At 38.1% G+C, this 17451-nt stretch overlaps 1 protein-coding gene across 3 annotated transcripts in view; it reads left to right on the plus strand.

The window, feature by feature from the left end:
* Nucleotides 1-17451, plus strand: part of SPECC1L (sperm antigen with calponin homology and coiled-coil domains 1 like) — a 69489-nt gene that overhangs the window by 33511 nt on the left and 18527 nt on the right. For all 3 annotated transcript variants that reach the window (XM_039384121.1, XM_039384120.1, XM_027714202.2), the window contains exons 9-13: nt 53-144; nt 4948-5038; nt 6956-7039; nt 8893-9049; nt 12470-12572. In XM_039384121.1, coding sequence (XP_039240055.1) covers nt 53-144; nt 4948-5038; nt 6956-7039; nt 8893-9049; nt 12470-12572 — 527 coding nt within the window. The remainder of the gene's footprint in view (nt 1-52; nt 145-4947; nt 5039-6955; nt 7040-8892; nt 9050-12469; nt 12573-17451) is intronic.

Below are 17451 nucleotides of genomic sequence, written 5' to 3' on the forward strand. Positions count from 1 at the left end.
ACTGCAAAACAGTGCCATGCTCACAATGGCTTTCTTTCTGTGTTCCCATTAGTTCCAAGCCCTGCTGCTGCCACAATTCCTCGCACTCCCCTGAGCCCAAGTCCCATGAAAACTCCCCCAGCTGCTGCTGTATCCCCTATGCAGGTAGGTGTTTTATGACAGCATTTAATCCTTCTTTGTGAAGATGAGTATGTGAAACTACAGGTGGTAACATACAAATATTGGCTGACTTTATGGGGAAATAACGATAAAATGTTGCCTGAAGTAGGTAATTACTGAAATGTTCAGTCTAACAAAAGAGTCACTGAGAACCACGTTGAAATATAAGATTTGTCATAATTTGGAAGTTCTTGTTAGATATTCCCAACCATTGCTATTTCTGTGCTACTGAAAATCAGGAGAGGAAAACTGTATTTGCATTCCTTAGTTTTAGAGTTGCTGTTTGTCAGTTGTTAGTCCTGTGCCTGGCATGGAAACAGCAGTAATTCCCTTGGGGCAGTGGGCTGAGATCTGTGCAGAATCTGTCAGCAATCATCAGTATAAATGTATCCCATGTTGCTTGGCCTTTCAATATAGGCCTGACTCAAGAGGAATGAAATAATTGTGAATTTGTTATCTTGGTTCCTTTTGTACTGACAGAGTTTGGCCAGTGGGTGGTTGTGCTGTGTATTTTGTCCTGTCCCCTCTGAAGCTTTGTCCACTTGCTCAGCTGCTGCAGGAGCCTGGGGGCACTGAGGTGGCATCATCAGGACTCTGATGTTCAGCTTTGTAGGTCGTTGCTGGTTTTATGATCTCACTGGCTGTGTGAAGTAAGATTTTGGCAAAAGCCAAAAAATTTAAGGAAAAGGTAGATGGGACCAGGTTTATAAAGAAAAATCAAAGAATGTACTATGTGTTTTGCTCCTTTAATATCAGTAATTCTCCTGTTGCCTTCAAGATATTGCTAACCATAAGTTTCAAAACTTGATTTTTACTGTAGGTCAGTGTAATGTTTTGGTAATAAATTCTCTCTGTGTGAACTGAGGACTCTCTACCCATACTAGCTCTTAATCTTTAAGGAACAGTACCTGGAAGAGGTTGACTATTCTCCTGTGCTCAGACCAGTGCAGCTTTTATTCATTTAAGAGTGAATTTCATGAAACAAATAGGTAGCCTCAAAGCAAAGAGAAAGAATTAAATGTTTTTTGGGGGAGAGCTTCTGCTACTTCTTGCGGTTCAGTCACTCTTGACAGCAGTTTTCTAAATTAGTTAAATGTGAAATGTTCTCTGACAGATGCTTTGTTCCTATTGATCTGTCTTTATATTTCTGTTTATTTCTGTGCTCTTGTAGGAGGAGGCAGACTTAATCTCATGTTCTAAAGGGCTAAACCAGAGCTTTGGCATACAGAAGACTTTTTGATGAAGCCCTAAGGCTTGGTTTCACTTTATTTACCTGTAAATTAACCATGAACCAAAGTAATCTCTCAGAATACTGCAAACCTGCACAGGTTTGCAGCTCTTGTTTGATGATCTCGATCTGCCAGGATTACTCGAATTTTGAATTCACCTTCTGCTATAGAACCAAGTCATTAACAGCTGGGTACTCATTAGTGGGAAGCATTGCCTGAAAAACAAAGGAGAGGGTGTGTAAATGGAAACAGCTCCTATTGTCTTTTTGAAGTTAGATGGATTTCTTGAAAGTGTTTGTAATTACTGAGAAGGCCACTGGATTTTGTGACCTCAGTTAAGTAAATTGCATTTAAAGAATATTTTCTGCTCAAGAGAGAAGGGGTTCAGGTTCAAACTGATGTTCGTCATCTCTTCCTTTTCTTTGTTTTCATGTTACTACCTTGTTTTCTGCTGTTGTGTTCTATGCATTTTTTTTAACAATTTTTTGTGTGTGTTTCTGCTCTCTTGCAATTGTAAAGCAGGATTATGGTAAATAATCACTATAAGCTCCCACCTTACAGAAGTCATCCAAGGTTTAAGGTCTTGGGGAAAGGTGGAAGGGCTGATCTCTGTATGGGTGTTGAATTGCTTATTATCATTTATCTCAGTTGTTTTTAAATGCTGTCACAGGGGAAATATTTACACGGGCACCTGCTGAGAAAGTGGCACAATTTTGATACTATGATGAGGTGGATTGGTTGCAAAAAAGGTTCTCCAAGTGCAGATGCATCAACATGTGCTTTGTGTTGGACTGTCATGAATTTCCTCAGTCTTGAAGAAGTTTTGTTTGCTTGGTATGTTTTTCTTTACAGTAATATGTGTATGTACGAGGAGGTACATTCTTGGATATATTTTGCAACTGAAAACAAACAGACAAAACCCCTTCTGGCTTCAGGTCCAAGCCTGCAGTGGAACATAGCTGTGTTTTACTATGGCTCTTAGCACTACTGCAAAACAATTTAGGGAGAGAGGTATGAAGAGAATGCTCTTCAGAATGTGCAAACAGCCCTGCTGGGTTAGCTCAGAGCTTAGCTGGTCTGGAATGCCACCGAGTGACCAGAGCAGATGCCTAGGGAGGAATATGAGGACAAGGGAGTTTATCTCCTGCTTTCCCTGGGTACGTTTTTTCGTTTCATAGCTGGAGAACTCTTAAAGCAGAGGTGGTTTCAGATTTACTGGGCACCACTCCTGGTTTGCTTTAAGTATATAAACTTCCAGCTCCAAGCAATTTAGTGTCAAGGAATTCCATATCTTAACTAGTTAATATGTGGAAACCTGTTTGTTCTGAAATGTGTAGGTGCACCGACGTGAAGGTCGTACTGAAGTGCAAAGTGATCGGGAATAGGTACCTGGATAGTGGTTGGAGGTCATGTTTCCTTCCAGAGCTGACAAGAGATACAGGGATGAAGAGTCAGAAGCAAAATATTTGGAGTTGAAAGGGACTAGTTCATCCTGCCACAGTTCTTTCTCAGACTGGAAGTGTCTCCCAAGACTTGTGCTCTGCTGCTAACACATCGATGATGGCAGGTGGAGCTGGATAAGCATTAGTGGGTTCGTTTTCCTTTAGTCTGCAGGGTGTTAGTCATTGTGTTACTTGTGGGAGCTTTAAGATCTGTAATAAGGAGCTAACAGCAGTGCAAGTGAGCCCTGTCTGCAGTGTCAACAGGAGCAAAGAGGCAAATGGTTTTGTAACAAAGACAAGACCAATATGCAGCGAGTTATCAGTTGAGTAATACAGCCACTTTCTGACAATACCCAATACCCATAAAGGATGTTTGGTTTAAAGTGATATCCAGAAGCTGAGAAAGTGATAAAGGTGTGTGTTTATGCAGCTCTGCATATACCTTTGTTTCCTGGCTGAAGCTCTGTACTCCCCTGTCGCTGTACTGACAGTCCCAAAGCTGACCAAAATGAGATATTTTTCTTTTAACCTCATGATCTAACTGTTGTCGCTGTTTCCTGGGGTGGGGGCATGCAGTGAAATGGCCTCAATTTGAGACCTTGTCCTATACTTAGGAAATGTCCTTTTTTTTTTTTTTTTTTTTTTTTTAAGAAGGTGACAGGAACTTTAAAGACTGTAGGTTTGAGATACCAGCTCTTAGGGGAAGCTGTTGTGGGCATTTCTATGTGTGGCTCACTATCACAGTCGCTTTCATCTGGAATTTAAAGGTATAATCTTTGTAGTGTATGTGCAGGACATTTAATATGTGAAGTGATGAAACTCTTCATTCTGTATGTTGGCAGTTATTTTCTCCATTTGATTTCTAGCACAAAACCATAACTAGTTCGACTCAAAATGATGGATAAGTAGCCCTGTAATCCTGCCTGTGCTACAGGATCCTACAAAGTATATACTGTTAACTTAACAATTTTGGATTTCTCTGTCCTGCCTACATAATTTGGCATGAGAAACATCTGACCTTTAGTATTTTATGAAGATAAGACTCATTTAACCTTCTCATCTAATCTTGGGCCAGATGGAAAGCTGAAGGAGTTTTCAGGATAAACACATTAGTGGACTGATTATGATTAAATATTGGAATCTAATAGAACAGGGTGTATAAAGAGTGAACTGTAATTTGCAATAGACTCTTTGAAATGATTAATTTAAAATAATTGTGGACAATCCTCCAAGAGTCTTCAGCAACTGAGCCTGAGTTTCAGTAACTGTAAGGGTAATTACTGCATTGTACAGTTCACTTATGTGAGACTAAAATGCTTATTTGAGTCCTTTTCAGTGCTTACTAAATTGTGTGAGTCTTAACACAGTTGTGAGCATGTACATGCACTGTAAGGTGCTAGAAACCGTGGATTGCTAAATATTTTACATAAAGCTTGAAAAGAAAATATTCAATTAATGGCTGGTTTAGAGCAGAACAGAAAATAAAGTGATCTGAGAAGAAAACAAATATACTTGAATTTTATCACATATCTGACAAATACTAAACAAATTGTCTCTCACCAGTTGTTCCCAGAGCATCTCAGTTAAGTAGGTGGGGAACAGAAGCTCTTGACATTCTGAATAAAGCCTGAAAAAATTATTTTCAGTAGGGTTTTTCTTAGCAAAGGGTACTTTGTGTCACTGTACCCAATACACCTTTCTCCCATCTTTCCAGGAAAAAGCACAAAGCTCTAAAGGTTTATATTAATAACACAAATCAAGCACTAAAACCTTGGCTATATATAGGGGGTTTTATTAGTTTAAATAAACACATCTAGTTTAATCAGAACAGGTTTGTTCAAACAAAGTACAAAAGAAGGTGAACATTATTACAAAAACCGTGTGAGAATTCATAACCTTAATTTGCAACGTTGGTCTGAGGAACAGGTTTCAATTTAAAGAAATGTTACAATATCAAGTCATAGTGTGTGTATGTATATTCAGATTGGCAGAAGCATTTTTAAGGGTTTCTTTATTTTTTTAGTTCTTTTGAATTAGTACTTAATGTAATATCTGAGTGTCTAAAACTGATTCTGATGTTCCAAATTATGTTGGACACAAGTGCTTTTCCATTTCAGAGGCATTCTATAAGTGGGCCAATCTCAGCTTCGAAACCCCTTGCTACCCTGACAGACAAACGACCAAGCTATGCAGAAATTCCTGTTCAAGGTATTGATTCAAGTTCATTCCAACTTTGTTTTTAGCAATGCTATTAATACTTCGTTTGTGGTTTTTTTTTAAATCGTTTAGTGTCCAAAGCCATTATCATGTTATATCCTTTTTGTTATCAGAATATCTTCCCAGTATTTTAGAATATCTCGTGTTCAAGTTCCTATTACTTGTTTCTTCACATGTGGTTGCATAACATGAAGGTGCTTTTTTTTTTTTTTAATTTTCTACAAAACCATGTTTGCATGCTGATAACTTGGCATTAGTCTGTCAGTTTTTAGTGTGTGCATAAACTAAGATCACTTGTAAAATCAAGATAAGATAATCTCAGGGACGTGTGTGCAGCTGTCTTCCAGATATTAAAAATACCCACCTGGGGTTACATTATTTATTGTGTGGTTGAGGGTTTTTTCACCCCCCAGAATGAAACGAGGATGATGGCTGGCATTGCCTTACATGTGAATAGTAAAATATAAACCTAATATTGAATCTTCGGGAGCCAGATGAAAAATTGAATGGAATTGAGTGTTGATTTATCTATTTCCCAATATTTCCCTGTTCTGTGAACTTTGTTTTGTCTCTCAAAACGCTGCTCACAATGTGCTCTTCCTGTGAGAATGAATGGCTATCATGTGGTGGGTGTAGCTCTCTGATTTATGCCTGCTTTAGGGTTTTTTTGTGTGTAGATGTTTCTCAAGATAATCCCCATATGACTCCAGGCTGAATATTTCCTCTCAATTTGGTATTCCTGAGGTCTGATGTTTTGTAAAGGCTTGGGGTTTTTTTTTCTTTGGTAGCACTTCATAATAGTCTGTATGTGCCAGATTTCCTTCTTGCTTTTGTTGAATCCATATTGAGGTTATTTGTACAATGCAGCTGCAGTTTTAATTTTAGAAACTTCGATATTTTTAGGAATATTGAAATGCCTTTCCAAGAAGATAATTCAGGATTCTTTAATTGTTTCAGAGTTCATGGGTAGACATAAGCTTAAACACAAAGTGAGTGGTATGTTTTACATGGCTCTTGTGTTTCCCTTAGAGCCAGTGAATGCAGGAGCAGGACTGGGTTCCAGTAGTGACTGTGCCAGACAGAATTCCTGTTTACAGCCAGAGAGATGTATTTTTAATGTATTTCTGTAGCAAAGTATGTTTCTTGTGTCACGTTCTCAGTTAATAAATGGGGTTTCACTTTTATTTCATCCTTGTTCTTAATTTCCATGGGGTTTAATATTCAAATTACTGCCTTCTAAGAGTTTTTTCTTAGGAATATGTAAACCTTTTGTTTGCAGTTTAAAGGTTTACTTGAAGGAATATTTCATAATAGGAAATAGTTTAGATTTGCTGCTACAGAAAATGAATTTTGTGGTAGACTTTTTACTCATTGGCAGGAGGCAGAGCTAATCTTTCCATACAGTTTGTGAAGGCACCTCTTGGGCTCCACTGCATGGAGGAGGCAAGGAAAAAAATGTGTGGCTTCATTTAATCATAAAATAATAAAAAAAACCCACAAAACCCCAACCCAATAAACCAGAGGGGGGAAAAAAAAATCACCTGAGGGACAAAGCAATCTGCTTTACCAGTACACATTGTTGAATATTGAATATTTGTGGCCATGTGCTAAATGGGGTTTCCTTTCTTAATCTTTTGGTTTAACAATCCATTTTTTATAGACCAGGGGAAGTGGGTTAGCAAGAAGCCTTAGGGAACAAGGATTAAGAAGCTCATGCTGTGTTCATAGTGCACTTCATTGGTAATGAGCAATTTTAGGCCTTCCCTTTGTTACAGATAAAATCAATTGCTCTCACTAAAACAGCCAAACTCGGGCACTGGTGGACAATGTTCCTGACTCAGAGCTACATGTCTGACATTGGACTGGAATCCTCAGCAATGATGTTCTCTCTTCTTTTGCTCTGTCCAGAACATCTGTTGAGAACATCCTCTACCAGCCGACCGGCGTCCTTGCCAAGAGTACCTGCTATGGAAAGTGCCAAAGCTATTTCTGGTAATACCACGGTTTTTAGATGATTATTAAACTAAGGAACTCTCATTTCAACACTGTACTTACAGATCTACTTTATTTTGCCAAGAGAGAACGTTGATCAAGCTCTTGTCAAACCACCCCCCCCCATTTGGATATTTGGAGTAATTTATTTTTCAGTGTTCACCTTTTCTATTGAAGTATTTTTGGGGAAAGAAACTGAAGTCTAGTGGTAAAATAACATTCTATTTTATTACTTCAAGTGAAACTGAAGAGGTTTTTTTTTCCTAATTGTTTGTCAAGTGTTCTTATTGTTGCTATGCAGACTTCCACCAACATGTCAGATGGACGAGTGTGAACCATGCATGGAACAATTGACTTCTATATCGTTTTTCCTTGTGTTACAAATAATTTTGGTGTATAAGACATGTGTGAAGGAAGAAACTCTTTCTGACTGTTGCTTTTTACTGCTTGGATGTAGGATTTTTTGGGTTTTTTTGAGTGAGGCAGAGAAGCATTATTATCCTTTTCTAATTAAGCAGTTCTATTTTTGTTTGTGGAAAGAATTATTGTCAATGGCTTAAAACAGGAGGATTATTCTTTTCAAGTGACAAATGCATTATTATCCATTATCTAATGCATAAAAATGTTTTCACTTATTACCTGGTAGTAGCAAAACTTCTACCCATTCTGTAGGACAAAAGAATGTTTGCAGTGAATCACTTTAAATGAGTCCATTTTGTGACTGGCATAACCTACAAATATTCTTCAGCATTGCCAGTGGTGGTTGCTGCACATTTGATGTTAACTTTGGATTTAAAAAACAATAGACTTGCTAAGTACAAGTTTATGTAGAGTGTTAGTTTACTATCAGGCTGTATAAACTGATACCTCAGTATCAGCAGGGGCTTTACAAAATAAATCTTTATAAATTATAACACAAAGAGGGTGATAATATAAAATGATATTTTGTATAAACCAAGCAGAATTAATTTGAGATAAATATTTTTTAAAAAACACCTACCTTTGAGTAAATGTTTACAAGAAGATGTGTTTTAGATAGTTTTTATTTGTCCTAACATCACAAACTTCTTGTGTCTATTACTTATAAATTGATATACTTGCCCCCAGGTCATTAGAAAATGATTTATGTGGAGAGTTGCATCTTTGATTTGCACAAACAAACAATGGTGATTATTTAGGTATAAAGGCAAACCTCCTACTTTTAACTGGAAACTTTTCCACATAGAGAACATGTCACCATTCCAGATTTGGTTTTACAGAGTACAATGCTTGTGCTTTCATTTGAAAGAAAAATCGTTTCCTTTGATAAAATGAAGCAAGCTCTGTGGAATGTGGCTGAATGGACTCAGGTCAATGCTTGATATACTTAATGATATTTAGTGATGTCCAGAAATCACATGCATGCCAATTCTTCATTAAAATTAAAGGGAAATAAACCAGATGCCATCTCTAAACTGTTTGGGGTTTCTTTTTTCTAAACTGCTTGAAGCTTCGCTGTGTATCTGCATGGACTAGAGAAAAAGAAATGTTTTGGTGTTAAAATTCCTTCTCATTCATTAAATCCTTCAAATGGAAGTAGTGATACTCCATTAAGATACATTCATCAAATTTTCTTTGCTTCAAGATACAGGCTTGATCAGAAATGTTGGTAGGGCAGTCTAAATCCTTGGTATTTCTGAAGTGCAAAGTACCAAGAAAAATGCTGAAACCTGGTGTTGGATGTAGGTTTTATGCTTGATTTCTGAACTAATGCTTGTTTAAGAGCACGAATAAGTTTTTGAAAGTTTTTATGCAAATGATAAATCTGATAAATATAAAGAGATAAGTAAATATATGGGCCTTTCCCCCCTTAGTCTCTCGAAGAAGTAGCGAAGAGATCAAGCGGGATATCAGTGCCCCCGACGGAGCATCTCCAGCATCTCTCATGGCAATGGGCACCACCTCACCACAGCTGTCCCTCTCTTCTTCTCCTACAGCATCAGTCACCCCTACAACCAGAAGTCGAATAAGGTAAAAAATCCCTTATTGGGGTAAATTCCATATCTGTCTGCATACATCTGGTGTACAGTGTTGGTGCTGAGACTGCAGACCTTACTGCTCCCCAGATCTTCACTAATCTCTAAGAGCTTCAGAGAGATTTTTCTGCAGCTCAGTATTTGTTTTAAAAGTTAGGCTTTTTGGAATGTATAAGTTAATACCAAAACTTTATGCTCCACTAGAAAACCAAGCTAAGTCGTGTCAGTAAATAATAATACCAGTTCAAATTACCATGAAGGCAAACTCAAGAAGTGAGCTTACAGCATGTGGAGCAGATCATCAGAGTGTCTTGGGCCCAGGGAGACCACATGATAGACCTTCTGTAATCCCAGCTGAAGACAAAAAGCAGCAGCATGCCTACATCTTAATCCTAGACACTGGCAACTCTTCTAAATAGCCATGAGTGAACGGGCCTGGGTTATTTGTCCCACAGATGGAATCATAGTGCAAGTCTGAGTAACAAATGGCCAGACAGCCTCCTTTGGTTAGTAAGACAAAAAGATAAGTCTGTGATAAATTTAAAACTTTTTGTATCTGCTGTGCTATCAGTCAGAGAACTTCAAAGTGTTTAATCCCCGTGGTATCCAAGTGAGGTATGTCCTTAGCCCTGCTTCAGAGATTGGGAATCTGGCAGACAAAGGTTAGGTGACTTGCTCCAGACCATTTCTCACAGAGCTTCCTGACAAAGCTTTTGTACAGCAGAAATGTGAAACCCTTAATGTTCAGAGACACTTGCAATATTTAATAACTACAGCATAAAATTCTGAAGTTATTTAAGTTGTGGGTGCTGTTGAAAGGGATTTCCCTGAAATCAGCTGAGACAGCTTCAGCTGCCCTCCTTACACTGTGCAGAAATTTAATTGAGTTTGGATCTGTGGGTTCTTTACTAGCAACAATTAATACTGTGTGTGCTAGCACCTAAATTTAACCTAAATAAATAAAAAACCAAGACTAATACATCTATGTATGGACTTTGAACTGGTAACGTATCGAGTTGCGTTGATGGCAGCCTGTAGACTGTGGCAAATCCGTGACATTTCAGTGTGAAATTGTACAGTTATAATTATGAAATCATTACTGTGCAGCCCAACCACTTCCTGCAGTGCTCAGTACTCCAGGAGACTTCCTGGGCTTTGCAGCAGTGGGGGTGTGGTGATGAGCGTAGTCTTTAAAGCCACCCTCAGAATGTCACTGCTGGACTTCAGTTTATGTGACCAGCTTTCTCTGTTTTCCCTTACTTTTTCCTAGAAGTTGCTGTAAAATGCACAGTTATTGCTGTACTTCACTAAAACAAATACTTGCAGTTTACTGTTCCCTGTTCTGGTTAAGACTTTGTTAGCTCTTTGATTTGGATTATAGTTGAGCTACTATACTAACATGTAAGATTTATATGTCAAACCGTTTCTCATTGTCTCCATACAACTTAATGCTAATTTATTTTCTTCAGCAGTGTTTTCATAACTGTGAGAACCTGATATAAACCATGTGCTCTTACTGGAATTTGAGAACAGGCTGTACAGCTCCCTCATGGCTAAACAGTATGTTTAGCGTAAAGAGAGAGGGAGCTTTTCATTTGAGTTCTTATGTTGTCCCAAATCTCTGTCCTTAAGTTTTCATAGTGTTGCATAATCCTCATTATAGATTGAATATGCAATCCCATTGTTATTTGTTTCAATTACCAATGGAGAAAATACACCAGTTGTTGAAATCTGTACTGATTTAAGAACTGAAGTACAGACTTTTGCGAAGCATCATTCTGGCTGTGGGGTGTCTGTGGAGTTGAGATACAGTGACCTATTCAGATAATGTATTTATTTCAGATTTAAAGTGACTTCCTTGTTGTGTTAAATCTCTGAGATGGGCATTTGGGTTCAAAGGCTCATAGTGCCTTTCTGCATCAAAGATAGGAGTTACTGTTTCCTGTTTATTGTTCTGCTGTGCATATATTTTCAGACACTTCAGCTGTTACCTAAGCAACTTTGAGATCTTGCCATCTGTATGTCAGTGAAGACTGGCCAAGCAAATTGCAATACATGTACTTAAGATTAGTGCCTGAGAACATTTCCTTGTCTGTTGGGACATGTTGTCTTCTTTTATGCTTTGAGCAACAGATGCTGATCCATGGAACAGTCTCTGGTGTTCTGTTTGAAGCACACATGCAGGAAGGAATCCACATTCCCTGGATGCTTTCTTTTCCCTTAGCAGGACCTGGAGAATTGCTACCTGTACATCTGCAGCAGAGTGCACTGGTGATATTCTGTATTTCCACATTCCACTCCTTTTTCCAGTCACCAGATGGGTTGTAAAGAATGAAAGTTGAAGATATGAGAGTGAATATATACAATCTCTGTCTTTTTGGAAGTAGGCAGAAAGAGTAACTTAGGGTATCATCTCTGTGGTTGTTTTAACAATCTTGTTTACATCTGCATAGAATTCTTTAAAAATGTCAGATGGGGAAGTCTTTGCAGTATAGGTTCACTGATAACTATCTTATTTTAATTTTCCAAGTGGAAATTATTAAAAATAATATTAAAAACAACTGCTGGCACACTTTACATGCAGTAACTAAGGTCCATAAGTGGTGTAACATCTGCTCAGTAAAAGACTGTTCATTAGAGTATCTATAGAAATACTGAGTCTTGTAAGTAGGCCACTGGAGAAGTATTAACCTCTATAATATATATTTTTTAATCTTAAGAACTGATTTCTAAACCCTGGTAAACAGATGTTTGTAATGTAAGACTCATGAAAACATGGCCAGCTTAGTTATGATTGTTCTTTTGTTCCCCAGTTTTTTCTTGAAAACCAAAATTACTTAAGATAGCTTGACATACTGGAAGTGAATTTAATTGATAGCTTTTATTGTGCTAATACATCAACTGGCAGATCAGCCTACATAGATCTCCCCCTTCTTTTTTGAGAACTCCAGATTTCAGACAAATGTTCTCTTAATAACAATGTGCTGCTCACATGCAAACTTCTTGTTTCAAGGTGACATTTGTAATCAGCCATGAGATGCAAAGGAGATAGCATCAGTTTATTCTCTTTCTAAATACAAAATAAAGTCACTCGAGTTATCTTAATGGTTCAGGCTGGAACTTACAATGTTGTGAGTTTAATTTTCTGAACTCTTAGAAAGAAATATCATTGAGGTTGAAAGACCTGGTAAAAAAAGCTTAAAGGAAAGAGAAGGATGATTTGCTAAGGAAAGGATTACTCCAAACTAACTCTGCAGTCTTCTGCAGGTATTTCTGTGTGTTCTGTTTTTGGTCAGTAGTGCAGTGTCCTGCTACTTCCACTGTGACAGTCATTTGTCCTGTGTCAGCCTTTACAAATCTGTATTTCTGTTGCTTACACTGTAAGCTCTAAGTTGCACTTCTGCCTCGTTCCTAGGGAAGAGAGGAAAGATCCCTTGTCTGCCCTAGCAAGAGAATATGGAGGATCCAAGAGAAACGCTTTGCTGAAGTGGTGCCAGAAGAAAACAGAGGGATACCAGGTAACTGCAGAGCTGGTTAACGTAACGTACTTGGAGCTGCAACTCCTTGGAGCCTGCCCGTGGAATAAAACAGGCTGCTCCACACTTGACTGCATAGATTGCAGTGGCCCTGGCATGTCCTGTACTCTCTTCTTGGAACACGTGCTCCCAGTCCTGCCCTAACTAACACTAATAACTCCTCAGTCACTTTGCTCCATGTGGTAACTGCTTTTTCTTAAGGGGGCAGCTGTCCTCTCATTGAGGCACTTGAGGTCAGCCTTTCACAGGTTGCACTTTTGAAACTGTAGCTGAAACTCGAGCAACTTAAGGTTTAAATTAATGTTTCCCAAATGGAGCTAGAGTACTATTTCTTGATAGGTAATTAGCATAGGGTTGTTTCTTTTTGATCTCTGAATGTGCTCCCATTTAGCCTCTATTTAGGGACACTTTGTTTTGTGAAGGTGCATTGTCTTGCATTTTGAACTTGGCTTTCTCCTGCAGTTGCAGACTTTTTTTTTTTTCCCCACTTAGTCCAAACGTTATCAGAAGCCAAAAGAACCAACAAGATAGCTGTGCAGAGTTCTCCTGATTACATTATTTTTTCAGAAGAATAGTGGCTTCAGCAAACTAAACCAGGATGTTAATAGTCTGACCATGATGTATTTGTTTGGTTAACTTGTATTGAAAGTGTTTGGGTTCCCAACACAATCCTCAGTTTAAGAACTTTACTCTTTCCATGACTTGAGCCTCACAATGCAGGAGGAAGTTGAGAGCTGCATAACAGGATGGTCACCCATCCATAGGAAAAGTCGTGTTCAGTACAATGGACAGGCTGGGATATAGAGCCCTCCCCTTCTTCCTGTGGCACGTCTAGTACTAAACTGGGCTATTCCTGAGGATAAGCAGCTTTGTGGAAAGAGCCTTTCTCCTTCCCCACATTTTGTAAAAAGGCAGGATGTTATATTTCTTTATAAATCCTCTAACTAAGTGCAAAAATATTTTCCCCTATTGTCTTGAAATGAAAGATGAATTTGACAGCTTCGTTAATCTGGTTAGGAAGAGTGATAGATATTATTCCAAACTTTTCATTCCACAGTTGTGTGCACATGCAAGAGCATGCTTCTGGTTCTATAAATTGCTGCTTATAATTCCTGGAGGTGTAGAAAGGTTTTATATAGGTTTTGGGACTTACTGTACTTGCTTCAAAACCTGCAGTGTGGTACTGAGAAAGCACAGCATGGAGCATCTGCAGAGCCAGTGGATGCCTTCCTTGAAACTGTAAGATAGTATCAGGTTATACTAAGTTACTTCTTGGAGAAGAATGTATTTTAGTTTATGCACACTCATTTTTCATTTCTTTGTTGTACAGAATTTGATTATTTTCATCATCCCTTGGAATTCAGTTCTGTTTGAACACCATGTTAGTGGTGTTCTAATGTTTTAAACATATCCGACACCATATTCACTGTGAACATTGCTTATCCATCTTTCTGGCATCTCAGCAACGTTATCAATACCAGATAAGGCTCTTTTTATTTTACAACTATGGGGATTCAAAACTGACAAGCAGTAAACAAGCATCAGCATAATGATGCTTCCTCATTCATTCCTGCTTAAGGTGCTCAGCTCTCTTCTTCCTTTCCTGTCAGCCAAATATTGACAGGATACCATCTTACTTCCAGCTCCTCCTGGTGTCTTACACGCTGCCACAGTTCCATCCAATCACCGATTTCTATCCTGTTTCCAATTTAAATCAATGTTTATTACCAATATTATTCATTTAGCTACGAATATTGCAGGTTAAAGGAAAGGTACTTGCACTTTGAGTCTGTAACAAGTTCTAAAATGACCTGCAAGAGTTTAACTGTGATTTGTAAGCAAGGAAAAGAGAAACGAAATCTTAGAAGCCTTTTGTTTCAAAGTAATTCTTTTGTTAATTTTGTCCTATTCATATTAACCTACCAATATTTAAGTAAAAGTCAGCCCTGTAAGACAGTATTTTTCAAGTATGTCTTTGCCAGCATGGAGAGATGTGTTTACTTCTTCATCAGTTGTCAACAATAATCACCTTTTTGGTCTTGTTTTCTCCCTGTCACCTGGAGGTGATGTCTCACAGCTGTAGGTTTTTATGCATAAATGCATGTAAGATATTTATAGAAAATTATTTCAGCTGTTGGTGTTTACAGGGAAGCTGGAACTGTGCACATTGAGTTAAAGCCCCATTTCTAACAGAGCCATGTTTACTCCTGGCTTTGTTTTACCTTTCATTCCTGGGTTTGTGTTTTGCACTGGATAGTGGAAATAGCTGATTTGTGGTTTACACATGGACTAATAAATGGTAATCACAAAGACAGCCAGATACAAATCTTAATTTCTAAAATTTTATTGAGAGTGTACAGAGTCGTAGGTGAGTGGCTTAGAATGTTAAACACCAGGTACAATGTAATTGGCTTATACTAATTAATGACAGAGTGGTACTGCCTTCATAGGACAGCTGTAGTTCTTGAGCTGCTCTTTATTCCGTGTGTTGAAAATACTAAAGAAGAAAAAAACAAGCAACAAAACACACCAAAGTCTGTGCTGTTTCAAAGGGGAAAGGTTTTCTTTGTTCAAAGGGTGCTTGTAGAGAATGCAGCCTGGTACAACTAGTATAGTTTTTGTCTGCTCAAGTAAAATGGAAGAAGAATAACTCCTGCTCTCCTATCCCCTCTAGGAAATTACTTTCAAGGTTTTGGTAAAAAGTCTTAGGTATCTCTGCTGAAGAAGCTTGAAATTTTGTGAATGCTAAATAAGTCAAGGATGGTAGTGTGGTGAAGCTCTAATTTCAGTTTGTTACAGTGGAATAAACCCTGTTAAAAAAACTATTATAAATTACTTCATTGTGCACTTCTCTGCATTTATTCAAGCAAATTTGGAGGGGAATAAATGAATAGTCATCTTGAAATGTAGTTGTTAATATTTAACTGTGCTCTAAATGTTTTTTCAAGAGTACCTCAATAAAAAAGTAAGGTTGATATAGCCATTGAAAGTAAGAGAAATTGTTACTCATGTAGAAACCTGTATGGCTTCATCTCTTACTATATTGTAGCTTTTAATATGCTGTCTGTTGTTTGCAAGCAGAATTTCTCCTTGAAGCATAGGTTTGGGGGATGGTGATCTGCAGAAGGTCAGAGCAGAACTGGCAGCAGGCAGGTTCTGTATTAACTCCCATCTAGAGCCTGTTCAGTCTAGACAGTGTTGCACTCACTGAGTTATTGAGCTGCCTTATATTCCAGGCTGAACAGACCTCTAAGCCATGAAAGAGGAGAGCTGCTCTCTTAAGATAAGCATTTAGATAAAAGAGGAGCAAATCACCTTTAGTTTTCAGCTGAACAGGCACAAAATACTTGAAATCTCACGGTGTGTTAGCTTTGCTCAGGATCTGACACAGCTTCAGAGCACAGGGCCAAGTGCTGCATTTTCCAGAGGAGAGAATCCTCGTGGCTCCTCTAAAATATGTGCAGTGTCATAAAACTGTCATAAATTCCAGATATCTTCAAAGCAGAAAGTAATCCCAGCCAGCTGTTATGGAGCATTTACCCTGGCTGGAGCACAGCTACTTTCATTTTGAGTACCCAGCTAATAAAAGTCCCCAAAAGGATGTGAGCATGCATGTTTCATGTTGAAAGAGGACCAATAAACAGGATACACACATCCCTACCCATTCTTATCTCCAGCAGTATTTCAATTTGTTTTCCATTTTTGTCAGCATTCTGAGAGATAATTCACTTCCAGAAGTCTGACACCAAAAAAAGCAATTGTCACAAGATAGCAACAAGAATAGACTAAATTTTTTTTTTAAGCTTTCCACACTTCCTAAGTACAGATACTCTTGGTGTGGCCTTGTTAGTACCTGTCCTCTATTTCATGCAGTGCTGCTTTCTGCTGGAAAGACCACCTAATTTTTGCCACCTATACAGCTCAAACCTACATGTCTTAAAAAACATTTAAGGCTCTGCTTAATGCACCTTGAAATCAAGCAATGCTTTCATTAGTGCTCAAGCAATAAGTGTAGCATAACAAAACTAGAGGTAAAAGATAGTTCAGGTTGCCTTTTTTTTTTTAAAAACCTGTCTTTATCAACCAGGCTGGGTCATATTCTACTTAAAGTATTACATTGATTTTTAAAAGCACACACAAAAAGGACAAGACTGTGCTTATGAAAACCTGTGCTCAAATACTGACTCCAGGGTGTGCTTTCCCTGTGCTGTCTGGTTGATTCATCAAAGTAGTCAGGCTGCCAAAACACTTCACTCCTTGGTTTAAGCTCTGATGCTTTAGCCAAAAATTGTTGAGTTAAGGAAGGACATGTTTCCTTTCTGTGTTTGGATTGGATTCTGATACAAGAGAAATGTCAACTTGTTAGACTTAATTATGACAAAATTTAGAATAAATTATGAAGCTGTCTGTACCTCTTAAGTGCTTCAGACATTAATGTCTGAAGCTATTATTGGATTTTGTGAGAATGACTCCTGCTTTTATGGTTTCTTTTTGTGCCCAAACTGAAAAATAACATGCCTTTGGTATGGAAAGGAACATTAATGGTCAATGTTGAAGGGTTTGGTTGTCTATATTTGCCATTTACTGCCTTTTCAGAAGCTGGGAGTGAAGAGGCAGTAGTTGGGGCTGCTGCTAAGCCTATTCCAGAAATACTTTTATGTTCTCACCTACTGCCAGAAGTGCTGATAGCCACAGCTTTATGCCACGATTTGGGAATCAGGGAATCCTGATTCAAAGGAGTATAGATAGCAGTTATTTTGTAGTTTACCTTTTTATTTTTTTATAATGGTTACTCTTTTGTGTTTATGTCTTTAAAAGCTTTTAAAAGCTTTTTAATAGTAATTTTCTGCCATGGGAAGAA

The sequence above is a fragment of the Pipra filicauda genome, unplaced genomic scaffold (assembly GCF_003945595.2).
Source record: "Pipra filicauda isolate LSUMZ 115617 unplaced genomic scaffold, ASM394559v2 scaffold33_size4404698_pilon, whole genome shotgun sequence".
Lineage (NCBI taxonomy): Eukaryota > Metazoa > Chordata > Aves > Passeriformes > Pipridae > Pipra > Pipra filicauda.